At 49.8% G+C, this 10,353-nt stretch overlaps 4 protein-coding genes across 4 annotated transcripts; 2 read left to right on the forward strand and 2 right to left on the reverse strand.

Moving 5' to 3' along the window:
* Positions 1-69: 69 nt before the first annotated feature.
* Positions 70-1,110, reverse strand: N7529_003888 (uncharacterized protein; the record flags this gene model as incomplete). Its single annotated transcript, XM_057239415.1, has 5 exons — positions 70-160; positions 225-289; positions 588-663; positions 715-830; positions 997-1,110. 5 exons carry the CDS (start codon positions 1,108-1,110, stop codon positions 70-72), a joined length of 462 nt encoding a protein of 153 aa, XP_057098710.1.
* Positions 1,111-1,312: 202 nt separating this feature from the next.
* N7529_003889 (DJ-1/PfpI family protein) lies at positions 1,313-1,837 on the reverse strand (the record flags this gene model as incomplete). The annotated part of the gene is made up of 1 exon (XM_057239416.1): positions 1,313-1,837. One exon carries the CDS (start codon positions 1,835-1,837, stop codon positions 1,313-1,315), a length of 525 nt encoding a protein of 174 aa, XP_057098711.1.
* A 2,090-nt stretch (positions 1,838-3,927) lies between these two features.
* Positions 3,928-6,600, forward strand: N7529_003890 (uncharacterized protein; the record flags this gene model as incomplete). Its single annotated transcript, XM_057239417.1, has 1 exon — positions 3,928-6,600. The coding sequence occupies one exon, from the start codon at positions 3,928-3,930 to the stop codon at positions 6,598-6,600; it is 2,673 nt and encodes an 890-aa protein (XP_057098712.1).
* A 556-nt stretch (positions 6,601-7,156) lies between these two features.
* On the forward strand, positions 7,157-10,252 carry N7529_003891 (uncharacterized protein; the record flags this gene model as incomplete). The annotated part of the gene is made up of 1 exon (XM_057239418.1): positions 7,157-10,252. The coding sequence occupies one exon, from the start codon at positions 7,157-7,159 to the stop codon at positions 10,250-10,252; it is 3,096 nt and encodes a 1,031-aa protein (XP_057098713.1).
* Positions 10,253-10,353: the final 101 nt, after the last annotated feature.

A 10,353-nucleotide genomic window follows, 5' to 3' on the forward strand; every position in this document is an offset into this window, starting at 1 on the left:
ATAGTTTCTGTGGATGGCAGATGACCTTTGATCCCCCTCCTTGGGCCAAAGGGCCTGGACATCATCCTTCTACTCAGAGTCCGAGATGTCAGTCCACTCGTTTGCGTCCTCCGGTTTGATATCAACGAAATCGGGATCCGGGACGCAAAAATTAGTGGTTCTGTGGAGGTTAGCAACCGATTGGTAAGACTGGTAACGGCCCATAGAGCCTAGGAAGAACTTACAGGAGATTGTTCCGGGTGATAACCTCAGCGGATACCACCCACATTCCTTCGAAACCAGGCTTTCCCTGTTAAAGTCAGAACATGCCGTCTATATCGAACACTTAGGAAAATCCTCACACAATGGCGGATGATGATGTGCTTACGCAGAGTCCCGCCTGAGTGGTGCCAAACGAAAGGCTTGCGAGAAGAATTGCCTCTAGTCGAGATCATAAGTAAGTGCAGATGATTTAAAGACCCAAAGAAACAGAAGCTCACGGAGAGTAATTGCAGAAAGGGTATTTAGAAAAGCACCGCCCCATCACCTTGCCAGCAAATGTGAGTACTATGTAACAAAATGAAACGAAACTTGAAGATCGGGCTCACAATTGGGCCGGTCTTCTTAAACTTGTTGAATCGGTTGTCATCTCCATGGTTATGGCAGTCACAAACCTTCCTGTTACTAGTAAAGATCAGTAGCTGCTGGTAATAAGAGCTAGACTTAAGAGCTCACACGACTATGGTGGAAACACCTCCTGGTTGCGCCACAGTCGTGATTTCGGCGTCGATACGAGCCTGTACCTCCACGGTAGACTGCAGAGCCCTATAGGCCTGCGCTAGCTGCTCCTTCTGGGGCAGGTGGTCATTGTGGAAATTATCAGATAAGTATCCGAGGTGAAAAGAGTTGGAAAGTGAATGACCATTAAAACCAGATAAGAACTGGAAGTAAGAGAGAAGTCAGCCAGATGTACTATCAATTCATTCTACCGCCTCCAGGCATTGTGTGATTGCTCACTCCGTAGACTAGATCCTGCAAGTGAAATGTGCTGGTCGAACAAGCACCGTTGAGATGATATGAAGATACTGTAAAGGGATGACAGACGATGATAGAAAAGAGAAAGAGGGACATACTAGATGTTTTGTGGGTGTGAGGAAGAAGGGAGGAAGAAAGCAACTGAGAAAGAAGATTTGAACCTAAGAAGGGAACTGTTTACTTGATACAACCTTCAAATTATTTTGTAGAGGCGTCCAAACTCTCAGATAGAATGAACATTGTTGGATTCCATGACGGAACTACACATGTAATATTGGTGCCTGCCAACCTCATGCAATTAAGCAAATGGATCATCATTTTGGTTCTCATGCCGAATGTATTCCAGCCCATCTGCGATCTCTCCTGCCACATCGCTACCGTAAAGCTTCTCAATCCAAGCAAGAGTGACATCGATACCAGCAGTCACCCCAGAAGAAGACCAGATGTTGCCATCCACTACCCATCGAGCTCGACGGACCCATTCAACATTTACCCCCAATACCGTGGTCTCTTGCCACGCCTTTTTGTTGGTCGTCGCTCGTCTCCCCTCCAGCACACCTGCTCTAGCAGCGAGTCCAGAGCCAGTGCATACCGTTATCAGATACTGTAGCGTAGGATAGACATCTCGAATAAAAGTGATTGCTCCTTCAATCACAGGGCTTGAGCCCCGCGTACCGAGACCTCCTGGGACAAGTAATACATCGAGAGATGGAGCTGTTGCAAAGGTGTGTGTCGGTACCACGCTTTGACCCAGGGCTTCGGGTGATTTTGGCGATCTCGTTGTCACTGGCTCAAGGGTTGATGATAAAAGTGCTAGAGTCATGTTGTGACTCCGCGAGAGATAGTTCAGGCAGCTTAATGGGCCGAATACGTCGAGAGCCTGGAAGCCCGGGAATAGGACAAGTCCCACTCGAAGAGGAGTACTCGTTTCAGGGTCTGAGAATTAGTCAATCGTTGGATTTGATGTTTGGAATGAAGCTTATACCTGACATAACTTCTGAATGAGTGACTTGTTGAGGAGGAGAGCAAATAACTATGTTTCCTGGACTAAAAGCTGGGGGGAAAAGAGAAAGGGAGACAAGAGCTAGCTAGAAAAGGAGGTCTGGTCACATGAGACCTTTCGATCTCCAAACAGTCTTCAGTGCAATATGTTCCAGGGTCGATATATTGGCCTTTTGTAATTTGGATGTGAAATCCTGTATAAAAATGCTCACTAGGCCGGGTTGCGATATAGTTTATGACACAGTGGACAGCCAAAAAGTGTCCTTGTCATCAAGCAATCCTCGAAGACCGAAGCCTTGCGTCTCATTTGAGCAGATTAGTGCGTCAGCCGGAATGGTTCCGTCATTGAACTGGAGCGAATTGCCAAGGCATCAAGTGAACGATGCATGAAAGTTGTAGTGGGAGACAACATTTAATCATAATAGGTAATATCAGTAGCGAAACTTAAAATAAGCTTGTTTTCACGGTCTATGAAATCGATCACGCTAAGTTAGTCATAAGGCAGGCATTACTATAAGAAGAATAACGAGAATGAAAGAAGCTACCTAGACCTGCTTTTTCTCTCGCATTTCATCAAGATGACACAACGAATATATAGCTTGTACTGAACTGGCGGAGCACCATCAGTACCCGAAAGTAAGTAGTCGATTGGCATTCATAGGAAAGGCAAAAATTTTTAAAACAAGAAAAACTAGAAAGAAGTCTAGGGGGCATAGGGAAAGATGATAAAAAGAAGACACAAGTGGTCCCCTATACCCTATCTATTGCCCAACATCATTATATCCTTTGCCATTGAAATGGTCAGTTCGATCCAACATATCTATGAAAACCAGGGGCATCTCCCCCTAAGTCAATCAATCAAGCCTATCCGAAGGGGCTTTGAGGCAATTGCAAATCATTGCCCCAGGGAAAATGAATGGCTGCACTGTGAGTAGCATGGCGAGAAATGTTTAGTGAGCCCGATCACTTCAAGAGGATTGAGTCGAACAAGACATTGTAATGGGCCAATCTTTTGTCACGAGTGAGACAAAAAAAGCATACTTAAAAAGGTCGATGTATAGTTAAATGTAAGGCTATTAGGTTAGTTCGTGCCGGCTACCTGCAGATGGCCCCCAGGTCGGATTCATGTCCAGGTCATGCGACCAATTTCGAGTATCGAGTCTTGAACGATATATTTTTCATTGGTCAGATGTATGCAAGGCAAACTGGAGAAGAGTCGTAGCTCTATAAGACGATATCTATTTACGCTTTGATTGGCTCGGGATAGTGAAGTACGTGGTCAGACATTGGTATTGCCTTTCTGGGTTGCTTTATTATGCACGTTGCCGGGAAGCCTGCAGTAATTGCAGTAAGGCAGTAAGGCAATTGGAGAAGAAGATAGTCAACTTTTGATGTCTGGGGAGAGATAAAAGAAGGAGTAGTATACACCGTACTCCGTAGATATGTCCCCTAATGCCAAGACCTCTAGAACGGAGTGGAGAAGGCGAATAATACTATACAGACCAGGGTAGTTAACTGGGTCCGAGACATTGAGAGACGCAGAGGCCCCCCTATGTGGCGTAATTCTTTTTTTACTTCCTTGTTTTATTAATATTTTTTTCGGACTAATAATAATTTTTTAGTACGAAGCACTCCCTAACTACTCGGTATATATCTAATTAGTTATTAGATTTCAGATTAATTTCAGGCATTCCACTACTTGGGGTGGTCAAACTTCCAAAATTAGCCGCAGGTGACACGAGGACTTATCCAGTTCCTTTTCCCATCTTTCCCATGTTTTGCTTTCTTGTCCCTGCATCCCTCCATAATTTGTTTTCTTTGTCTCTCACCCCTGTCACTTCGAGTACCATTTGATCCCGATACTGCCCAATTCGAACTGGACTGGATGGATAGTCGGTGACTAGCTATATCATGGCGTACAACGCCGTCGCTCAGATCGACCACGAGGTGGCTTCGAACTCTTCCGCTTCTGCATCACGCAGCCCCTCGCCCGTCGGACATGCGTTTGAGCAATTACCACTTGATACTGATCACATTGGAGGAGGAAACCATCTAGAAACCGCCAAAATCACCCCAAACCCCAGTTTCGGCCAACTGGGGTCCATGATCCGCTCTATGACTTCGACCAGCTATGATGTGGTGGAGGACGATGATTATGACGCCGATCCTTCCCCCGAAAAGCGATCCGATAGCCTCCGCCGCATTCCTCCACTCAACACGGCTGTCGCGCGACAACATTCCTCCCCCGAACCGCCACTCCACAGCGCATGCAGCGAGGTTCCCGTACCTCTCAGCCACCCTATTCCAGATTTGCAGTCTATCCAAGGAGCCTACGTTGGAAATGTTGAACGATTGGAACAGAGTGCGGAACAGTTGAGCTCGTGCTCGGCGGACATTGGGAGCGAGATTCGTCGCATGGACCAGGAACAAAAGCAGCGCTCCTGCAGTTCCGCGTCAAATTCAATTATTCTCCGGAATGGTGCATTCTCGCCGACGGGTACAATCTCCTCCGCCCACGGATCGAATGTGTCCCCTGCGCGCCTGCGATCCGTATCGGGATCGCGTTTGGCTCAACTCTCGGAGCCGGCCCATGATGAATATCAGCAAGAAATCGACGAAATCCCGGGGCTCCCTAATTTACCACCGCCACAACCCCTTTTCAATGCTCAAAGCGACTACTACTACGATCACTATGTTCCACAAAATGTCCCCACGGACGCGGAGTTGGAGCGACGAGCCTCGGTCGCATCGGGCGATACCTACCAGCAGGCGCGAACCTTGTTCACTGATTTCGATGGCGTTCATTTTGCACCGTTGGAGCGCGCCGAACCTGGCCGACGACAACAAGTCCCCCTGGATCGACCGCCGCTTGCCCGCAATCAGGAATCATACAAACAGCCGCAAGCGGGAGAGAACATGGTGTTCTATCCCGCGCCTGTCCCCCGCATGCTGAATCTTCCCCCCAAACTGTCACACAGAACAAACGTCGACAGAGAGAAGCGTCGCACGCAACTTGCCAGTGCTATCGCCGCTGAGGATAGAAAATCCACCGCAGTCGCTCCCAGCGCTGAGCAACAAAGCCCGAGCAACAGCCAAAAGAATAACAGCAAATCCACAGTACCACCGCATTTGCGCGCAAGTGTGTTCTTTGATCAGCCGAGCTCATCGCTTCAAGTTGAAATTAAACAAAACTCCGCAGTCGCAACACTAGAGAGCATCTTGGACGCATCTGCCAATGCGCCCGTCTCGGCTTTCACTGATCACCCTTACGCTGGCCATATTGGCGCACAAGTCTACAAATCTAAACGCAAGGCCCTGTCAAAAGACTTGACCGGGAAAACGGCAAACCGTTTTTCGCGAGCCACTATGGGTCAGCCTCACAGCACCAGCAATGCGGAAGAACATGAAAACACTACTACTGTGAACCATGGACCGGAAGCTGAGCATGATATGAATAGAGCGCACAGCGAGCACGACGCTGAGCATGAACATGGTGAGCCTGGCCATGATTCCAGGAGCACTGGGTCAGAGAGCGATGGGCAGTCCCTCGACGACGAAGATGAAGATGAAGATGAAGACGACGAGGAAGATGAGGAGTTGGATTACGTTAGCCCGCCAAATACGTTACTTGCCGAACTCGAGTTGCGCAAGCATGAGTTGAAGCACCGACGTCGTACGGCAGTTCCCATGGCTTACCCAGGGATGCAGACTACCTTGCTACAGATGGATGAAAAAGCCCAGCGACAGAGCGACAAGCGGCGTCAACGACCTGTCGCACTGGCATGGGAAAACCGGGAGGAAGACGAAGACGTCCCTCTGGGCATGCTGTACCCTAATAAAACCATCGAAAATCGACCCCTGGGATTGATGGAGAAGCGGCAACAGGAGGAAAACGAGACACTGGCCGAGCGCCGAGCTAGGCTTCGGGGCGAACCAATTCCCCAACCGGACCCACGCCCTATCACAATGTATGCGCGTTCCTCAGAGCCAGCCTCGGAACCAGCTGCTGAGAGCGGAGATGAAATTGAGACTCTGGCCGAGCGCCTACAACGATTGAAGGGACACAACCGCTCAGAAAGCAGGTTCGCCAGCGAGTTAATGGCTGAAATTGATACTCGGGCCGGCATTGCACCTAAAGAAGCCCAAGAAACCCAAGAAACCAACGAGGAGGAGACACTCGCACAGCGTCGCAGCCGTCTCCAGAAAGAGGCTACGACTGCTCAGCTCGCTCCACCGGCGCAGCCGCGAGTACGAAGAAGTATGGCTGCACTGACCCAAGGTCGTCCCTCCCATCTTGCTCGTCAGTCATCACATGATGTCTTGGGTCAGCGGCCTGCTACCATGTCTCAATACGGGAATCGGATGTCTATGCAACAATTTCCCACAAATCCAGGATACCCGATGGCAGCTGGATACCCGATGGCACAACAATATGGAAACCCAATGATGCAGACGTCCGGCTTTGCCAACAACCCTGCGATGATGGGCATGAATAGTATCGGATATGCCCCTAACATGCCTCATCAACCAGTTGCCCAACTTCCACCCGACGTGATTGACCGATGGAGGCAGAGCATCCGTTGAAATGCTGGATCTCATCTACTTTATAATTTGCCTTTTTTGTTTTGTTTTATTTTTACTTTGTTTTTTGCATAGCATAAGGTAGTTTCGAGCGTGCGATTTTGATTTGAGCGATATCAATGTAGATTAACTGTACGATTTATAGAAATAATTACAATATTTTCAGAGAAGACAGATCAAATTTTGAATTCTTCAAGTGGAATGTGACGCAATAATTGTAGATGGGCCCAAGTACTACCTACTACCCACGAGGCGGAGAGTGTAACCACACCTTTAGCCGCGCGTTACCTCCTCCATTTTGGTCTTCGCTGATTGAAATATTAAATTCTCACTTATCATTTAAAGTCAAATTGGATATAGGCTCTTACAAAAACATTGAAGTTCAAAGTGGGTTTTTGCAGCCTCACGGTCCTGTTGTCTCTGGTATGTGAGACGGGCCACCTCTTTATCGACACCCCTCAGCAGTTGTTGAGATCTGCAATGGACCACCACGCCCCCTGTTAATCTTCACGGCTTTTACTGGCGCCGTGGGGGTCACTGAGCAGTGCCAAAGAAAAAAATGCCTCCATCTACCGTCTTTTCCTACTGGCGCCGAGATCATCGGCGTTCGTCCGCATCACCAGCTACATTGGCCGCGCCCTCGACATTTGCGAAAGGGACGAATGGAAGTCCGATAAGCAATCCCCCACAGCTTCCGGAGATTGCAGATACCCCGACTCTCACCACTACCTTCGACGGTCGCCCCTCACACGATGGTCCTCCTCCCTGGGCCGAGTCGCCGCTCGCGATTGACACTTCGAAGCTGAACATCAGTTCATCAGCAGCGCCTCTATCCTCCTCGCTCACTCTCGCCGTGCCGTCTCGGGGACCTGAAAGAGCCAACCGCCCTCATTCGAGCCCTGGCGACTGCGAGGACGAACAGTTCACATCCCAATCGAATAATTCACAACTGTCTGTTACGGGTCTACGATCTGATCAAGGAGACGGGGAGTCGAATTCTAAACCGAGTTCGCCTTTCCGACGCTCTTTTGGCAAGCAGAAACGATCACCAACTGCGGCAGCAGGCTCGGGTCATTTCCGGTTTAAAACCTCGCCGGATGACTCCCCAGCGGATAAACAAAGCATGCCGCAGAAAGATTTTAGGGAGGATAGCAGCGCAACCATCAAGCGCGCCGGAGATCGCGATGTGTCAGGAGAGCAACCGCATCACAAGTCGGGAAAGGCAATGCTTCATCTCTTAAATCCGATTACCCTCCTTGCACGCAGACGATCCGCACAGGTTGTTAGCGCGCGAGCAGAAGAGGTCAAAATCACGAACCGCAACATTCCAGCTATGCCAGATGATTATGACCCCAGAATTCGTGGCAAAATTATTCATGACTTCTCAGCACCCCGGCCCCGCCGCAATATTTCCTTTACACAGCAAGATACCAATGCGCAGAATGCCTCGCCGTCACAAATTCCCAGTCAGCCCCAAGGGGCTCGCTGGAATAATGATCAGAACAAACGACATAGTGACCATTCGCCTGTGTTCAAAGAACATTTCGAGGACCAAAATGTTCTGCAAGTTGAAAACAAGGGTTATCTCCAGTCTTCACTATTGACGGGTCAGCCCCAGTCTGGGTATGATCAATCACTACCGGTGTTTGCCAGGAACTTACCCTCCCATTTACCTGAAAAAACCAGTGAGATTTCAGAGCAGCTTGGACCTGAAGCAGTGGAGGCTCCTCCTGCAAATCCACCACAAGCAACCCCTCACGCACATCCCGAACATCCTCAAGACCAAGATACTATTCCCCACGTTCCCTTCAATCCCTCGGGCCTGCCAAGGCATCTCAAAAGCAATGCCTCACGATTCAGCTTTGACATGAGTGGAGTGGAATCCTCCACCCAAGAAAAAATGCTGGAGGAAAAGCACAAAGCCAAGGAAGCCTCTCGCAAAATCGAAGATGGATATTTCGATGATTTCGATGATGACTTCGACAATGATATGCTGGACGACCTAGATGGACTGGAAGAACAGATTCCGGGAGTCAATGTCGATGCCGATGACGATGATGACTACGACGACTTCTCCGTTTCACGCGATATCCACGCGATGAAGGCATGGGCTATCCCGGCATTGTCGCCCGTGGTTGCGAGCCCGATTGCCCCTGCACCACCAAAGTCAACGAATAATTCGTGCTTTGTCCCTCATAACTACGAAACCACACAGTTGGAAGACACTTCGCACCAAGAACCGGGGCCGAGGCATCTGAACCAGGAGCAACTCCCTCCCTTCACTAGGCCTGATGTTGCAATACCCCACCTACCAAATACCACTAGTCAACAGTCACAAATCCTCGACGACGACGACGATGACCTTTACTTCGACGACGGCGACTTCGGAGATCTCGATGTCGACAACCAAGATGGAGGATTCGATGAGTCTATATTTGATGATGAAACCAGCCATTTATACGAACGCAAATCGGTGGGTGCCCCTACGGCACCACCAGAAACAGCACCAGCACCAGCGAACAATGTTGCCACCCCTAGCGGTGGTGAATACTCTCCAGGGAAGGAAAGCTTTGTGGCAGAGACTGGGGACCACGGTTTGAAGCATATGCCTAGTATGGCCAGTGACTATCGAGTTCCTGGCTCGGTCAAACGTGGTCCCCTTGGTGAGCCAATACCAAACATGGGCCCTGCCCGGGCTCATGGAGGTGTGCTCACAGAGCAAAATTTAGATCTTTTGCACAATGCCTTAGCTTTTGCGGCCAATGAATCCTCCTCTCATGGGGGCCGCTTTGACCGCACCTTTAGCACGAGTGAAAGATCCCAGGGACAAGAAAGTGTAGGCCAGACATCACAAACGGTAGACTCACAACCGGGTCTCATCTCTGATGAAAGCCGCACCAACCAGCCTGTAGATTACATGGCTTTCGAAGACGTCTTGGATGACCGCATCTATGATGACTTCGATGATTCGTACTTCGACGACGCCATCGTTGCTGCCGCCAATGCAGAAGCCCTTGAGAACGACGACGACGGCTTCTACGGCCAAGAGTTCGGCTTCTACGCGCAAGCAGATGGCAGTGATAGCTCTGAGCTGACCAATGGTGGATACTTTGGTCCTCGACGTGCCGAGGGCATCACGCGGAACCACAGTAGTCGGGGAAAGTTCCAGGAGCCCAGTCTGACACCCATCACTGAACGAAGTGAGTGGAGCACACGCAACTCCATGATTTCACTCAAGGCCCATGGAACTACCCACCCCAATTCAGCCTTGGCGAGCCCGGGGCTGGCTCAGCTAGTCGACATGGGGAATCTCGACGATGAGATGTCGCTGTCTGCGCTTATGAAGCTTCGGCGTGGAGCTTGGGGTGGAAGCAATGGTAGTCTGCGCAGCAGTGCAGGCAGTCCACCACCCCATACCCTCTCGCCCTCCCACCGCACAAGCTTCACTGGTGCCGAAGTGAGCCCTTTCATTCCCGATGAAGGGCCTACCAGTGTCGGTTATTTCCATGACGACTGCCACCCACGAACTGCAGCTTCTCCACTGCCGGGACAACCTGTCGATCTCCCGATCAACAGAATGATTGGACCGACAGCTCTCACAGAAGATCAGGGTGAAGTGCCGGTCGTTGAAACCGAGCGATTCAAAGTTCCATAGTAAGGTGACCTCCTTTATTTTCTTGGGTATGATTATCTTTTTGCATGTTTGGCATATGTACCTTCTTTATACGGCGACTTCGCATTGTCACGATGTCATGA

Source organism: Penicillium soppii (genome assembly GCF_028829465.1).
Source record: "Penicillium soppii strain IBT 18220 chromosome Unknown utg000004l, whole genome shotgun sequence".
Taxonomy (NCBI): Eukaryota; Fungi; Ascomycota; class Eurotiomycetes; order Eurotiales; family Aspergillaceae; genus Penicillium; species Penicillium soppii.